This window comes from Ixodes scapularis, unplaced genomic scaffold, assembly GCF_016920785.2.
Source record: "Ixodes scapularis isolate PalLabHiFi unplaced genomic scaffold, ASM1692078v2 PGA_scaffold12__126_contigs__length_90152505, whole genome shotgun sequence".
NCBI classification, from domain to species: domain Eukaryota; kingdom Metazoa; phylum Arthropoda; class Arachnida; order Ixodida; family Ixodidae; genus Ixodes; species Ixodes scapularis.
The window spans coordinates 74,142,249-74,160,356 of record NW_024609838.1 but is presented as its reverse complement, the minus strand read 5'-3'; the positions used below and the strand labels follow the sequence as shown (position 1 = coordinate 74,160,356).

General features: G+C 45.3%; 1 protein-coding gene across 1 annotated transcript in view; it reads right to left on the bottom strand.

Annotated features, from left to right (window-relative positions):
- Nucleotides 1-18,108, bottom strand: part of LOC115324993 — a 45,326-nt gene that overhangs the window by 26,576 nt on the left and 642 nt on the right. The window contains exons 2-3 of the mRNA XM_029985689.2: nt 13,344-13,504; nt 13,194-13,258 (exon numbers count right to left, since the gene is read on the bottom strand). Of these exons, the coding sequence (XP_029841549.2) occupies nt 13,194-13,258; nt 13,344-13,504 (226 nt within the window). The remainder of the gene's footprint in view (nt 1-13,193; nt 13,259-13,343; nt 13,505-18,108) is intronic.

The window sequence follows — 18,108 nt, the reverse complement described above, 5'->3', positions numbered from 1 at the left end:
ATCTTGATGACCCGTCCTCTCCAACATAAAACATATGCCCTCCAGGTGATCGTAATGTTTGAGTATTACCTAATTTGATTAACATTGCAGCTGTGCTATTTCTAACTGAAATAGAAAGCAGTAAAAAAGCCAGCATTGCCGGATTCTTTTTATCACATCAACTGCACCTCACATTGATTTGGCAGCAATATGACTTTAAAGAAAATTAAAAAAAAAAAAAAGTTTTAGAAATGTTTTTGGAAGGACTCACAAATCCTCCTCTAATGGAAAATGCAGGTCGGCTACTTAATACTGCTCGGTGGAGGACGTTAGGTATATCCAGTAATTTTGAGTTGTCCTTGTTGATCAGGCGCTGTTTCTGTCTTGCACTGTATTTGCAAAGATGAACTCTCTTTACGAATACGAACACCGAACGCACCCCGCTACTGGACCCCTGAAGTCTGCGTCGTTGCCCGCCGTAGACCCTGGCAAGTTTCTTGGCCTTATTTTTTACAGAAACGGAGCTGCGCTTTGTAATTTTACAAAAAGAACCTGACCTGCGAAATACACCTTTGACGAAAAGTTTAGATCACTACGTGGAGCGTCGATTTAACAGTCCATTTTAGATCGAGCCTGGTGACGTGGACCACCCTATATATAGGCTACATGTGAAATAAGACACTGATTGTCAGACATTCTGTCCTCTTCAGAACATGGGATATAATGTTAAATTTGCATGCTACATATGGCTATTTTTCAGGTGAGCTTCCTCGGACACACAAAGTTATTATTGAAACTTTATGCGCGCCATCTGGGTGTGTAAAATAAATTCTTCAAATACTCTGTGTACTTCTTATGAATAGTATTTTATTATAATGTTTCCGTTTTACGACCTACAAAGAGATGGTTTCTACAGCCAGGTCCAAATATTATTTCAATTCAAACGAGTTCGGCGGATGTTAGTGGCCTGAGACCAAACCTCAGAGCTACTGAGGCTACCTGATGGCTGCCCCAGATGCCCGCAACGAACCTGCAATACTGGACGATATCGAGAGGTATATTGAAAAATAATCAAACGTAGAGGCTCTGGTGAATGCGGTATTTCTTTATAGACATTCTAGGCGGGTTGCTAAGCGTCTTTTACTCCCTTCCAGGTCCATTACTTCTCATAGAAGGGCGATTACGACCACAAGGAGTGTTTGAGCGAGGTTGCAAAATACTTCGTTGAGAACGAGGCAGCCCTTCAGCTAAGCTGGACGGATTCTGGAGGGTGAAAAAGCAGCTTTGAAAATTTTTAGTGAATACTGAATCTCATTGGCATGGTTAACTCAAAATAACTTGATTTTTGCAATATTTTCGGTATTGTTCCCACAGTTTTCACATAAACTGCAAATCTAAGATTACTTATCACAGGTGGCTGAACCTTGTCATATTCGACAATTGAAAAACTCTGCAAATATATATGCAAAGCTCTACAAATTGTATGACATTTCACTTGTATCCGCTTCCCTAGTTCGTTCCAAGCTCATGCCTTCCAGATCACACTATAGATGGCATGACATTCACAGATCTAGCACTTTCTTGCGTTCTGTAATCTTCCAGGATGCTTCAAATAATTTCCTTAAATATACTTAATTGATCCATTGGCAGTAAATGCCTCCGATTTTATATACACCGGTCATGCTACTTTCTGTTCCACGTTCTATAAAGGATCAGACATGTGTTAGTGGAAACGCTAGGCTGATGTCTGTGAGAAAGGTGGTGACACTGTGGCTGGCAGACGCACCAGGCAGAAATGGTGGATGCAACCAATGTAGGTATGTCTCCCACGTATCAGAGTGAACTGAAGATTATCCCTCTTTATTTGACGTATTGGCATATTTTCGAACATATTTAAAGCTTTTATAGCCTACTGTTGCCATTCAATATAAATTGTACCAAAAATGTTTGGTTGATAGGTTCCGAATATTGCTTTATTTCTGTACTGATGGAGCTAAGAATTATTGGAGATGAAGATAGCATAGCAATATATCTGTGCTTAGAGAGCTGAAGATAGGACAGGATATCTTTAGTTCCCCCTGTGCATGCAAACGCAAGCAAAGCAACACTTCCATTTGGTTGTAACACTTAGCATGTGTTATTGCGGTGGCCAGCATTACATATCTTTTTAAATTATACCCTGCTCTCACGGCACTGAAAATACTGCGCTCAAGTGTGCTCTAAGAACGCCATCAAGAAGACAAGATGATTACTAATATCTTCATTTCTACTGACGAGCTTATCTTGTTGATGTCTTGAGCACACACTGCCGTGCAATATTTTTACCTTTGCCAGAAGGAGGCAATATCTTAAAAGCGGTGTATTGAAGTTGCTTGAATTGGGTAGAGAATGGTTGATTCCAATGCCAACCCGTGGCTCTGTGCTGGACCTTGTCTGGCTGCCAATGATTGACCAGTGATTGGCCACTGGAAGGACAGTGTCGATCCCCAATAATGGGCCCGGCACTTTGGCCAGGGAATGAACAATGATTTTTTCATTGGCAACCGATGTTGGGCCATTGTGTTGCCAATCAATTCTCTAGATATAGCCATATGTAGCAATATTTGACACCATATATGGATATATCTGTTACCATATATAGCCATATATATGCTGTCGTCTTGCCATATTGCTCCTTTATACGGCAAGATCCTGCAAAATGTATTTTCCTATATGAATATATGTGGCGGTATGTCAAATAATCTTGCCCGTATATTACATTTTTGTAAGGGCCACCTCGCACAAATTGAAACTTTTTTTCGAGAGTGAGAGAGAAGATAAGAAGTTTGACGAAGAACATTTTATGCGTATTGGTACAATGAGTTCTCTGCTTTATCGAGGCCGGCGCCCACCCAGTAGTTTTTTGTTTCGTGCTAAATTAGTCCCACATGATGGGCAATCTTATGCGTGAATGACTCGGGGACGCACGAAGCCCGGTGACGGACCCGTGGACTTTTTGGGGTGTTTCCAGTGCCCGTCGTCCACGCATCGCCCTGCGTGGCTGATGCTCTAGGCTTTCCACGAGATAGGGATGTTGTTCATCTTGTCTTGTGCGCAGGGACGGAAGCACTGGGTGTGTTTCGTTGAGCGCATGGGCGGCGGTTCCTGATTGTTTCCCCCTACACATACCAACAAATCTAAATTTGCATGTTAAGAACAGTCTGGTGTCAAATTGGCGTTCAAGCACTCTCAGGCGGTGTGCAGTGTTATGTGTTAGGGAATGCAAACAGGAAGGCGAGAGAGGAACACAGGTGAGGGTTCGCGGGGGATTTTATTGTGTTGAACTATCAGCTTTTTTGTGTGGTTCTCAATTAGGTCGGCGGGGAAAGCCACCTATTGAAGTCAAGTCAGTTGTTGTGAGGGATTGCTCCTAATGACGTGAAGCAGGATTTTGGACAGGAGGAAGAAAGGAGGGACTGACGATGCCAGATTTTAGCGTTTTAGGATGGTGACTGGAAAAGGAAAGAACAGGTGTTTGGGAGCGCTGTTGAAAAGACCATCAAAGGCCGTGCGAGGATGTTGTGAGTCGGAGATCGATAGACTGAGGTACGTCGTTGCTGGTGTCGTCTTTTCTGAAGGAGAGACTTCTGGCATTCTCGGTGAATGCATAAAGAACAGACCTGTCTGAGGCATAAGAGGAATGCAGACCGAGGTAGTCATCAACACACCTGAAATATTGCACCCGGAGCAGGAGCGGGCAAAGTCCTCCAACACCACGCGATCCACAAAAAAGAGATAAATATCGCTGAGAATCGCCGCGAGTGAGGAGCCCCTGACCCCCGACTTCTGGATGAAAATCGACCCCTCATGTTCGACAAGGCTGGACTTCAGGTAGAGCCGCAAGAGATCGAGAAAACCTCTCACGTTTGTTCCGGACGTCTTTAGCAACCTGATCGTTCCGTGCATATCGACTGCCTCTGAAATGGGGGCGAGAGGACTTTTGAGTTTGAGGTTGTAATACATGTCGTAAATGTCGAGTAAGAACATGCTGTGGCCTTCATCCCCAAGTAGGTGCCCGATGAAATGTTTTATTTCGTGCGAGCTCTTGACGCGGAAAGCGTGGGGAAGGTCGATAGAGGAAAGGTGTTTCTGAAGGTAGAGTGCGAGCGGTTATCGCCCCCCCCCCTCGATCTTATACTGTGAAAGAACGGTGGGCTTGTGCGTCTTTGTCAAGAAGAAGATAGTAAGTTACAGTCGGCCTATATTTACACCCTATATTTAGGGCTTGCCGGTGTTGTCGCAGCACCGTTATGTGTTTCGTGGTGTTCTCGCGGATGCTTCTTCCCGACGGGCCGTGACCATGCATCCACCCATCGATCTTTCATGTTTCACCCTGTCCACGGGGGCTATATACCGCCCTTGTTCGAAGAATCCCGAATTGGCGCCGCCTTATTAAACATCAAGAATAAACCAGCTCGTCTCCGTCTATAAGGTGGTGGCGAGGGTTTCTGAGCCAGGTTAACAGGACTTCGTCGTACCGGTGGCCGGGCTGCTTTGTCATCACGGCGCTCCGGCACCACCGGCAAACACTAATGTATCACGTGTCGTGAGTGAACTTCGCCGTTAGATTTCGTCCCATTCGAGGCCGGCAAGGCTGGTCGATTTCTCGTTTTATATTGTAAAAATTCCGGGGGCAAAGGTTAATTCGGCGGCTAATTCGGCGGCAAAAAAAAACTTTATTGCTTTTTTTTGTTTTTTTTTTAAACAGCCATCGGGAGCTCTCGTTTTTGAGACAAATCTTTCTGCATCTCTCTCAACCTATACTCTCTTAAAGCCTTATTGTCTGCTCCTTCTGAAGATTACCTCATTATCTTCTTCTCCGCAAAGACACACAAGCCCGCCATTCCCATTTGCGGTAGCATATCGGGAAGGGTAAGCTGGAAAAACCGTTCGCTCTCTTCCTTCAGAAACATCTCTCCACTGTCGACCTTCCCCAACCCTTCCGCGCCAATAGCTGTCACAAATAATACACTTCATCGAACTCCTACATGCCGATAAGAGCCACAGCATGTTATCACTAGACATTGAGGACCTCCCCTTCAAACTTCTTGCCTCTGTGCCGGAGGTGGTCAATATGCACGGAAAGATCAGGTTCTAAAACACGCCCGGAAGAACCGTGGGCGGCTTTCTTGTCCTCCCGCGGCTCTGCCTGAGATCAACCCTTGTCAAAAATAAGAAGACAGTTATCATTCAGAGGTCAGGGGTGTGCATAGGATCCTGCCTCGTGCCGATCCTCAGCGAGATTTATCTCTTCTATGCGGATCGCGTGGTGCAGGAGGATCTAGCTTGCCCAGGCTCTGGGTACGGGATTTTCAAGTATGTAGATGACAATCTGGTTTTTTTTTTTATTTCAATTTGGCCGTCCAGACAGCTGCCTTCTTTTAAATGTCCACCAACAATACCAGTAATCTCTACTTCACAAAAGAAGACACCAGCAACAAGGGATTCTAATCTCTCGATCTCCGACTCACCTCTTGCAAATCGTTAAATTACTCCTCTCCTCTTCCTGTGAAAACTCTGCTGCCGTCACATCAGGAACAATCTCTCACTACAGGTGATCCGACTTCAGAAGGTGGGTAACCCCGCCGACCTATTCGAAAACAACATAAATACGTTGATAGTTCAACAAAAGAAACTCCCTCGCGAGCCCCCCCCCCCCCCCCCCCCCGTGTTCCTCACTGACCATCCCGCTTGTATTATCTTTAAACACCGCACTGCACCCCAACTGAGAGTGCTTGCACGCCGATGTGACATCAGATCCTTCTTCACATGCACATTTGAATTGTGCGGTGTGTGCAAGCGCGTAAACAATCTAAACCGCCTGCCCATGTGCACAAAAAAAAAACAAAAAAACAAAGACACCCAGTGCTTCCGTCCGTGCGTGAGAGAGAAAGTGCACAATATCACTCTCTCGCGTGGAGCCGAGTACATCGGCCAGGCAAGACAATGCGTGAATGACAGGCTCCGCGAACACGTCAAGGAGATCACGGACCGTCACTGGATTCCGTACCCCGTAATCGTTCACCCACAAAATCGCCCCACGAGTGAGCGTAATTTTTTACAAAACAAAAACACTCGGTGCGTACAGGTCTCGATTCAGCAGATACATTTATTGAATCATTACACATAAAATAATATTGGTCAAACAGCTCCAGCCCATCCCTCTCACTCTCGAAAAAAGAGTTTCAATAATTGCGAGGTGGAAGTCCTCCTCTGAGGGAAAATAACTAGACCGAACATGTCTCCCAAACTAAGGTATTTCTCACATTCCATCGTCTCTTTTACCTCGAGCCACCCCATTCCCCCTTTAAGAGCGGCGAAGATGCCGCCGCCTTCGAAAACTGCCTGGGTGGCAGGCAGCACCACCAGCACCGTTTGTCTCGCGCGCACTCTTCAGCTCCCCCCCCCCCCCCCTCATGCCTTCATAAATTGTGTGCCGTCCTGGCTTCTCCCAGAAACCCTCCCAGAAATCCGAATCCCTCTGCAGGACTTCAGTAGGTATCCAACCGACCAGCTTTGAGTCAGCAAAGTTTTTGTTGCAAATCTAAAAGAGTGTCGTATGTGCCCTGCCTTTTAGGTAGTTATTTCGTTATTGTGTAATTACCATATTGGCACGGCCATGTTCTGATTCTCGAAAATGCCGACGTCTTCACATCCATTTGTCGTCTTCAGAAGTAAGTGTTTCCATTCGCGAATTCTTTAGCCTGATCTGGTAGGCGTGTCGGACAACATCGTTGTCTGGTGTAGTAATGATTGCCATGCACGGTCCTTTTGTCCCCTTTAACCGATCTGTAGTTGCGAATAAACACGTGTCTTTCTTGTTGAAGTCGTTTGTCAGCGGTGGTCTGAGGTTGTTCGTAATTTTTCTCCAGCCGCGCGGGGTTAATCAGGACCAATCTCGAACGTAGGTGGCGTCCGACTAAACGTTTTCCGGGAAGTTTTCTGACGTGCTGTTGGGTCTTCGCCGGTATGAAAGCGACCAGAGGTCCAGCTTTGTTAGCAGGTCCTTGCGAAAATTTATTCAGCGCCGACTTCACAGTTAACACCGCCCGTTCGGCACGTCCATTTGACTGTGGGCGATAGGGTATAATCTAGACGTGTCGCACAACGTTCTGGGATGTGAAGTCGTTAGAGGGTGGTCCATTAAAGGAAGCCTCATTATCCAAAACGATAGAGTATTTTACTCGAAAACTAACAAATCATCCTTGCATTACTTTTACGGTCTTTTCTGAAGTAGCATTTTTCACAGGAACAGCCGCAATCAAGTTAAAGTCGCTTTCTACTACAACTAGCAGTTGGCATTGTCCAACGACTGGCCCCATATAGTGGATATAGATTTTTCTACCATGGGATGGCGGCTGCTGGCCACGACAGTAGCTCTTTTGAGGGCGGCATATGATGAGCTTACTGGCACTGATGACTGTCTAGGGCCATGTTCTCTGGGCGACCTCACCAGGGACTTTATCGCTGCCATTCCAGTGTTGGGGTCCTGTCGCTCTAGCAGAACTGCTCGACTTTCCTTTCGTGGAATTGCCACTTTTCTCGCCCGCACCACAAAGCCTCCCTCCACCTACATCTCCGATTTACAGTTCAAAATTGTTTCAGGGTGAAATCTTGTTGTTGAGTTGGGCATCCTTCCAAGATAATCGCTCGACGTTTATTCAACTCCATGTCCGCAGCTGTCAAATCCCCGAGGTATTTCGCCTACGTATAGTGGTCCTATTTCCAGTTGCTCCACGAATGTAACTTGCTCTGGGCTTGTCGGGGATTCACTTCCTTCCATCACTGGAAGCCGGCTTAGCATGTCCGCCTCACCGTAGCACTTCCGAGACCTGTGGCCTATGTTGTGAATGCACCGACCAAGTGTCAGAGTCCACCTCTGGATCCTGCTATATGCTGTTGCTGGAATTGCTTTCTCTTCCCTGAAGCGTCCATCGAAGGGTTAGTGATCCATCACCAGTGTGAATTGACTCCCCAGCAGATAATCTCTGAACTTGGCAACACCAAATATTAGTGCAAGAGTTCCTTTTCGAGATGCGAGTAGTTCTATTCAGTGAGCGATAAAGTCCTGAATCGAAACGCAAGCATCCTTCGACGCCGTCGATCAGGTGAGAAAGAACAGCTGCCAGTCCACATTGCGAGGCATGGGACTCCAGAAGTACTTCTTTGATGGGTCAATATGAGCGAAACATCCACAGTTCTGGATTGCGTCTTTGCTTCTTTAAACACTGTATCTTTGGCTGTGTCTTACTGCCACTTCGCATTCAGTTTAAGTAGGTCATACAAGGGGTTGAGCATGGTTAACATGCGTGGAATGAAGCTTCTATAACACAGGAAGAATCCAGGAAATGACCTTCGCTCTTGCATATTTCTTGGATTTGGCACTTTTTTGATGGCCTTTAGCTTCTGTTCTTCAGGATTTAGCTCACCGCGGTCAATTTGGTGTACGAGGTCGGTAGACGGTTGCCTTCGGAATTTAAACTTTTGTTCTTGAAGACGGACAGCACTACTGTGCAGTTTACGAAGTAATTTGTCTAGGTTTTGCCCGAGATCTTCGTGTTCTGCAAACAGAATGTCACCGAAGAACACTTGCGTCCCCGGGCGGTCGCGTAGAAGTGCTTCCACCCTGCGTGTGAATATCGCCGATGTCGAGGCGATTTTATAGGGCAATCGGTTGTAGCAGCAAAGTCCACGATGCGTGTTTGTCGCTGCCACCTTCTTTGACAACTCGTCGAGGGGAACGTGTTGGTACGCATTTTTTAGGTCCAGTTTTGAGAAGCACCCTCTGCCATTCACGTTAGCAAACAAGTCCTCGATTCTTGGGTGGGGACTTGCTGGATGTCTCAAACAGGATTCAGTGTAAAATCAAAGACCCAACGATATCTCACTGAACCGTCTTTCTTGATTACCGGCGTGATGGGAGTCGCTCATTCAGAATCCGTCACCAGCGAAATAATTCCTTTTTGGTAGAGACGGTCCAGCTCAGCTGAAACTTTGCTTCGAACGCGAAAGGAAGAGTCTTTACCTTAAAGAATCTATGTGTAGCGCCCTGGCGAAGATGCCGGTGCGCTGATGATTTCTACCTTTGGCCTATTCCAAGCTTGGTCAACTCGCCTAACTTCGTCTTGAGTTCGAATACCCGCGGCCTTCCCTATCGGCGAAGTTAATCTTCTGGAGTAAACGTAGCGCTTCAATTACGTCGCGGCCTCGCAGTTCGGGTTTCTGCAGTTCAAGACGTAGACTGACGCTTGCGCACTCTCTCATTCGTGTTGCAATGTTATGAGGAGGAATCCCTTAAGTGGTATGACGCCCAGGCAGCACGATAGCTTTGTCCAGCAAGAGGCCATTTTTTTACCATGACTGATGGTGTTATTGGCAAGCAGACACCGAAATAACCGATACTGGGGAACCAAATCACCTTCCATGTTGAAACGAATTACGTTCAAACTCAACGGAAGGGTCTATGACTTGTTCAATGACAGCTCACTGGCGCTGTTGGTGGCGCGAAGATTCTGTTCACACACGGGTGCCGATCGTGCTGCAGCGAGGATATTGGCTTGACCATGGCGTGCCGAACCACTCGCTTGAGAGTGCGACTTGCCTTCCTTTGCGAGATGTTCAGTTTTTGTGCAGTTAAAGCGCGCACTTGACATGAAAGGATGAATTTTTAGGTCGTGATCGTTGTTGCCACAAAGTCCGCACTCCTTGTGCTGTTGCTCTTGAGACTGATGTGATTTGCTTCATGGGACGTGTCCCACATGCTTATTCTTCACACCTCGTTCGCTCACCTAGTTGACTTGCTGATGGTCCGGCCATTTTCCTCTCAAGTCCAATACATTCTTGCTAGCAGTCTCCACTGCCAGTGCTATGCGCGTAGCCTTTTCGAAGGTCAGCGCTGACTCTTCCAGAAATTTCTTCTGCACTCCTACATCGCACATATCACACACCAGTCGATTAAGAATCATATCGCCGAGGTGGTCGCCGAAGTTGAAGAACTCGGTGAGTTTCCGTAGAGCTGCCAGGAATTCCGAAATGGTTTTCTCCTCATGATGGGAGCGGCTACTGAACTTTAACCGTTCCCTTATTTCGGATGGTCTCGGTGGGAACTGTTGGCTCAGCATCCCCGGGGTTATCTCGAACATCTTTCTGCTTGGCTTTATTGGAGTCGATAAACTTTGAAGTAACCCTTAGGTACTTGGTCCGGCGCTAGACAGAAAGATCCCGGTCTTCTGCTTGTCGTCGGCAGTGCGGTTACCGACGAAGAACTGCTCCAAGGGTCCTGCGTAGTTCGCTCACGGCTCCACCTCCATGTACGCGTTGCCAATAGATGCCCCCTTTCTTCCAGTTGCGAGTTTTTTCTGACGAAAACGAAGTTAAAAACAGTAAGAAATCGCCTTGTCAACCATTGGGCACCTGAATTTTGGTTTCGATATTGTTCTTCTTCTCGCCATTTGTTATGTTTTAAGAGTGGCGGTGGCTGAGTAAAGTTTGTGGTTAACTGAGTTTATTAGAGCGACAGAAAAACGTCCAGGCAAAACCAGCACAGAGCATCGTCTGCTTGGCTGAGGTCAGGGGTTGCCCGCTGATGTTTATTTTCCAGACAAGAACTGAAACTCCACCGGGCCCCACAAATAAAACCGGGGGTACCGGGTGGTTCTCCGTCGGTCGGGGCTCATGTGTCGTACTGCTGGCTTGTAGGGTTTGTACGCAGCAGCAAAAATACGGACTATCGTTTTTTCTTACTTTTTCTCACCTACGTCTCTCTCCCCCTTCCCCCCCCCCCCCCACTTCCCGTTTCCTCGTCCACACAGGAGCGGCTCCAAAACATCCTCCTCCTCTTTGGCCGCTTCGTGGTTCTAGAAGGTTCTCCGGAGCGTGTACAAGAAATGGGCAACTCCGAGCGAACTTGCTTTGCCCCCCCTTCCCCCTTTTCGGCCTTGGCCACACGGCGCAAAATTTGCCCTCCCTCCAAGGAGCAGGAGCGGCAAGGTGCCAAGCTGAGCAGAGAAGACGGCGGCCGCAGCCACACGAGAGCTGCGAAGGGTGGGGGACCCCGACTCCCCCGCGTAAGCGGCAAGGACGTCAGTACCCTAATGTTCGCGAGGAGGAGGCACAACCCGTAAAAGTATTCCAGAAAATCATACATATCATAAAACACAGTTACAAATCTTCTCCTAAAAGTAAAGCTCCTAAAGTCGATATCCTAAGGCACATAAACTAAAAGCAAATGTCGCAAACAACACAACACCTGCCGCTGTCATTGCACACCACCTTGTGTGGTTGTTTTTAAGGCACAAATTGCATTTAGACAAAACCCCTCAATCACGTTTTGTCCTTCTGTGCGCCCTTCCGTGCATTTCCTCGATATTTTTCGCGTGGAAATAGTTGGATTTCGTGCCGTAAGATTAGCATGTGTCACTAGGACTTGACGCCTAGATGTCATGCCACGTCATCTGAAACCGGGATGTCACGCTACGTGACCTTGCTTTCCTTGCTAAAATATACGAAAAAATAATGTCACATGACTTAAACTTATTGCGTGACAATACGACCCGACCCTGTGATTGCGTTTTTCTCGCTATATTTAGCGCGGAAATTAATATTATGGGATGTCATATGACATCAGGTCACTTGACAGCCTGACATCATGCGGTCAAGTCCTGGTGTCGCATGATAACATAACTGCAAGTGATAATATTTTGACCGCTAAATTTAGCGGGAAAATAAATATTATTATGGTCTTCAAGTCCGAAACGACAGTTGAACGTCTTCTATAAAACATTCAATGATAGCTGCTTGAATATATTCTCAGCATTTTAGGTCTTTAAAGGGATACTTCAACGAAATTTGAAATATTCCCGTCGTGTTCAAAAATAGGTTGAATATGATCCACAATATCCGTAAATGACAATCGCACGTTTGTATTTTGAGCCTGGTGGCTGTATTTTTCGTTATAAACGGCCCACTCTGGCAAGCACTCGGAGAAGGCCCAGCGGAGACCACGTGACATCCAACGCAATTGTGACGTAGGTTGTCTCAAGACGAGCAAAGCTACGGCGAGGCTGACGTTGAGAGGATGGCCTAGTCGTTCCAGCCACCGAAGCGGCTGCTTTTGTAAAAATTTTGAGTGACGGCTTAATCATCTATAATCTTGTAGGGGAACAATAGCGACTTCTGCGACACACAAAAAAGCATTCTCGGGAAGAGGGGAGTTCCTCCTGCCCCTCTTTTCTCGTCGTGGCCGGAGGCGAGACAACCTCCCTCACTAGCTGCCAAGGTTCCTAGACGGGCATTACAAGCGAGGCGTTACCGACATCCACCATGTGATCTTTGCTAATCGTTTAATTCGTTTTAAAATTCCTTTTCGTGACTTTTCTAACAAGATATTGGTATGTTCGATATGATGGTGCTTTTTTGAACACATATAGACCAAAAAATTAGCGCCAAAATTTCATTGTAGTATCCCTTGAAAGGTAAAGGCCCTTTTATATCTAAGAAGTGCCTGTGCAGTTAAAAGATCAAACCCTTCACACTGCTAGTCCACTGGAACGTGAAACTGAAAGGAAAACTAGATCTGAAGGAAATTGAATGGATTGTGGCAGCACTACTTCGTAAATATTAGAAATACCCAGCGGAAGGTTTTGAGATATTATCAACACATTACGTGCGAGTTGTTGTAGTTAAGTACTGGAATTGATTTATGTTGAGAGGTATTTAATCCTTTTACATTACAACTTAGTTTCCTTATATACACCCTTGTCTAATATCCTAGACCCCAGCGATAAAAATGGAATCTCAAACGCATGGTCTTGTGAAGAGAGGGGCAGCGCATAAAACAAGATGTTTGCTTTCTTTTTTGGCAATCTTGGCATTGCTTTTGTTCTTATAGCTTAATTGCTATACATTTCTGAGGTTTCTGCCCTACGATATATGTAAAGGCTTCTAAAAAACCGAAGTATTGCAACAAGTGCAGCCCTTCTACTGTGCCATGGCTTCAGCATAAACAAACATGGCTGCGCCCATGGAACAGAGCAGACACGGGTCTATATGTAGCGGAAAGTTAAATTGGCATAGTTAAACAGAAAATCTGGTTTACGAAGGGGTAGATTAATTTTATTTATTTATGTTTGACATATAACAAATAAATCACCACGTCAACGAAATTCTTAACTCACCAGATCTACTCCCCAAGCGTATTGTGTAGTTGACCACTTTCCAAATATACAGAGGGTTATTTTGGCTGTAACGTAGGGTATTATAAATTTAAGATTTTCAAAGCTCACTCTTGAGTTGACAAAGGGCATGGGTTAAGAAATATTACTTACGGACGGCGGCTGTCTTCCTCGTATACATACACCGCATCGTGTAGGTGCTTTAATCCGCCTCTTGAAACATTTTTGTAATAAAATTCTTGATAGGCGCACTTCAACCTAGTGTAATTTTGAAGCGATTGGAGCAGGTACGTCCTATTCAATGATGACATAACCTGCATAGAAAGTAAGCCTCGTATTTTTGTTTATTCAATGGGTAAGATATTGGCATATCGGCACAACAAAAACCACAAAAGCATCTAAAAAGAAAGAAGAGGTTTACAATCCCCTGTAAGGCCGAATTAGAGCGCAGCCCTTGAGGAGGAGGTGGGGAAGGTACGGAGAGGAGGGTATGCCCTTCATCCTCATCCGTACCCCCCCTCCTCTCCTGCTTGCCTCCCATTTAGGTAAACATTTTCCGCTAAATTAAGGTAAAAATTTTCCCTCTAAATGTAGAGGAAATTTTCCCTCTAAATTTATCGGGGAAATTATCCGCTAAATTTAGCGAGAAAAATTTCCCGCTAAATTTAGCGGTGAAATTTTTTCCACTATATTTAGCAGCGAAATCTTTCCGCTAAGTTTAGCGGGGACGTTTTTCCGCTTAAATTAGCGCAGATTTTTTCCGCTAAATTTAGTGGGGAAATCTTTCTGCTAAATTTAGCGGGTAATTTTTTCCGTGGAATTTAGCGGGGAACTTTTTGCGCAAGATTTAGCACGGAAATCTTTTCGCTAAATTCAGCGGAACATGTACCCATAATGCAGCGCGCGGTGACGTCATCTATGACGTCACTAATGACCCTCGTGACGTCACACGTGACGTCACGTGTGACGTCATCATGGAAGACGTCCAATAATGCGTCCCGCGGTTACATAGGACGGCAACGGCGACGCCGACACCTCTGAAGCCGGAAACGGGCACCTAAGAGCTAGGCTCTAAGAAGTCAAATTCAACAAGGATAAAAATCATAGAGCAGGACTTAGGAGCATTTTTTTCCTGCCTCTCAAATTTGTTACCTTATAAATTAGTCGTAAAATGTACACACTCGTTTTTACCGTTTTTATTCAGAGAGTGCATCAAGGCGGAAATCCAGAATTATAATATCTTAGACAACTCGCTTTGTAAAGTTCACCAAAAAGAACTCGTGCAGAATAACATAATGGACAAGTATTGCATGAGTATTTTTTTTAATACAGACGGTGTTTCCCGAAATTCGGTTCAAATATCTCATGGGAATGTATGCATCACAGAAAAAATACGTCGATGCCTTATTGGTTTCCGCCAAAAGGCGCTTTAAAAAAATTATTACCCTTCAGTTAATTAAGTTTTTAATCACTTTGGAAACAATCACGCTTTAATGACTAAAAATAGAAAAAAGGAAAGGTAAAGATAGGAAGGTTCGGTGTTTGTGGTACGATGACGTTAAAAATCCCAGATCCACTGAATAAGCTACGCTTCAGAGTAACGGCCCCTCAGCCATCTCGGTGCTTAAAATGATTGTTTCCAGTTATTTGATGCTTTATTTGAAATTAGAACAACACCTCTTCGTCCTCGAGAAACGTTAAAACTGCCCGCGACATAGGAAAACAATATTACTTGAGCTTTCCTAAAAGTTATCTGAAGCACTGGCAGTCGCACTTCTGAATCGTTACGATTTCCAATTGTGCCCGTTCTGAACTACGCACTAAGATGGCGGAGCCCACTAGCAGATTATGGAATGAAATGTGGATACATTAAGCGTAGCTTATTCAGTGGCCCTAAGGGAACCCTTCGAGAGTTACTGTTTCTAAAGATCCATCTACGAAAGAACATTTATATGAGTGCGCGACGGGCAGCGGAGCACGGAAACAAGGGGTCAGTTATTCCTACTTATCTCCTTCAATCCTCCTTATGTTCTGCTGGTGCCAGCCGACAATGAAGCAAATTTATTTAATTCTCTGCTCTTCGTCGTGGCAGCCTTAGAACATCTCTTTCAAGCTTTATAGTGGCCCGTGACATAGAAGGGTACAACCAAAATGTTTTTTATCGTCTTAAAAAAAAAACGCGAACAAACGGAGACAACGATGAAAACACGGACGACAAGACGGGCGCTTTTTCAGTGACATCGCACAGCAAAGCAAAGCAACATCTGGCCGACAAGGTGGCTCGTCGCATTAGTCCTCTTGCATTACCGCCTGTCCTGTTGTCCGTGTGTTCTTCGTTGTCCCCGTTTGCTCGCGCTTTTTAATCTTTTATTAAAAGAAAAAAAAAAAACTGCCGGTTAGTTTTTGCAAAAAAAGCAAAAATTAAAAAAAAAAAAATCGAAGGCGCTGTGCGCAAAGCGTCTATCGAAACCTACTTCATTTACTTCTTGAAAGCTCGATAATTTTTAGCAAGGCAGAAAATAATAATGACACCTAGCTAAACGCAGCGATTTCCTTAAGTTTACCAGACTTTTCTTCTTCTAATATCACGCTATTTTCAGCTTACGTCTATAAAGTCACATAAAGGCAGTGTTCGTGGTTATATTTTACCTTTTAGCAACACAGGTGTGTTCTTGCGTTTGTTGACCCTTATGGAGTTTTCTTTTATAGAATAAATTTTTTTTAAGCCGTGAATGTTACGTATATTCCGTGTGTGCAATTGAGTCATATAGCCAGGCGGAAACTATGTTCAAGAGATAATGCAACTAAAATATGACTAATTAGTGAAAACACACTAATTACGTTTAATTATACGTTTTAGGACGCACGTTTATATTTGCGAATTGGACGCCATCAATGTTGGTGGTTACTTTCGTGTGTTAAAATCTTTAATCGAGCACACTATTGGAGTTGTTCATTGTCAAATTTTGTTCTGAAATCCGACAATGCGGAAACCAAAAGCGCGATGCCTGCCGGAAGGACAACCCTCGTTTGACGCTTAGAAATCACATGTCAAATATAAAAGTTGCGTCCCCAGTTTGTGTCACAGCGCGGCAGAGATAATTGCAGTTTGTGTTCCATGGATGACGAACTAATACAAGCCACCTTATTGGCCAGAAGTCGCTTTGTTTTGCTGCGCAATTTCACTGAAAAATGTTGTAATCTAGGGTGCGACTCAATGATACCGTGCAGCAAAGCAAGGTAACTTACCAACAGCAGAGCCACTAGAGAAGCTGAGATTTTAACTTGTAAGGCGATTTATGCCTAAAGTTACCGCAGAAAAATTGATCAAGGTGTGAAGCCTAACTCTGTCACGTGTTTGGCAGTTTAGGCTGAAGAACGCTAGATGACAGCCAAAGTATTGGAAGCCTAACTTTGATATTTATTTGGCCAACCAGGATTTTAGCCAAACGACGTTAAATTTAGAGTTACCTTGGCATCGTTGGGCTTTTTAAAGTCACATGTTCCCACACAAGAGAAAAAGTCGACCCAACGAACTGTGCTACCCAATGGGTTGTCAATCGCTTCCAAATTGAAAAAGCAGACTATCAAACTTTTAGCTTGCGTTCCCCCCATTATGACTTCGTCGCAGACGAGAGAAAATTTATTAGGCGAACTTTCTCCTAGAAAAAGAGCGGCAAAAAGCGGAGAAAGAAAGGAACGATATTTTTGGCGTATTGATTCGGCGAGTATGAGTTTGAATGCTTTCCAACTTTCTTTATTAAATTCGTTAGAATGTATTGCTCTGGTGCGTGCAGCCATATGTTGTTTGCAAGATTGTGACTTGGACTGGACTGGAGTAGTTTTGTGCAGCCAACGCGCGGTTTTTCGCCGTGCTCTTTAGCTCCATTCATTCATTTGCTACGTTTACTTTCTCTGCTACAAGAACGCAACGTTACTAGAACAGCTCAGTTGGGAAACTGCCATGGAGCCTGCTTTGAAAACGTGGCTTCGATCCGTACTCGCGAACCGAACTAATGGCGATCACAACGCCTTCATTTCTCCCGCAGCGTCTCCCATCGGGAACTGCACGTCTGCAAGTATCGGTTCGGGTGGGGTCGCCCAAGGGCCGGTGGGGCCATCTCGCAAAGGCATTTTGCAGTAGCAATATAAATGAACTTTCATGTTTTGACGAGTCGCTAAGGGGTGGCGCCATTATCGTATTTAGTTTGGTCTCGGTGGACGCGAGCGGTCCGGGTTTCAAGGGTGAGTTTTCCAACTGGGTGTTTTAGTAACGTTGCGAGAGGCGAAGAACCTCCTGGCACGCTTCCAGTGACGCGCCGCGCAGCGGGAGTAAAGGGCATCGCGTGGTCGATGGGTTGATACGACGTAACGCGACGGCGTAAAACCGACGAGCAGCGACTACGCAGTTTGCACGAAATCGCCGACACCTGTGAGGAAAGACTAGCTCTTCCAGGACAACAGTTTGCGGACCGTAGGTGGCCATTGAAGGAAGTTGTGGTGGCCGCATCCGAAACAACCGACGACCGGAAGAACAGACTGGCTCTCCGAAAACAACAGTATGCTGACTGTTGCAATGTTGGAATCCCCATCTTTCGCCGCGTCGGGACCTCTGCGCTAAATGTTTACGCATTTCGACGATAGCCAGCGTAGGGACAGCAGCGGTTTCCGCATCACCTTTTTTATTTGTTCAGCGTGCGACGTTGATGTTTACATGCAAAATAAGGCGAGGGTAAAAAAAAATGAAAAAAACAAAAATACCAACAAGGTTCATACTTTGAATATTTCTGTTTATTTGTGTAAAGTGAAGCATCGCCAGCAATATTAAGCTATAGGGACCTCGGATGTCTGCGCCTGTGTCCCGCTGTTTCGAAGCGGCCGAAATGCGTTGGACAATTTTTCTCTAGAATATTGTGTA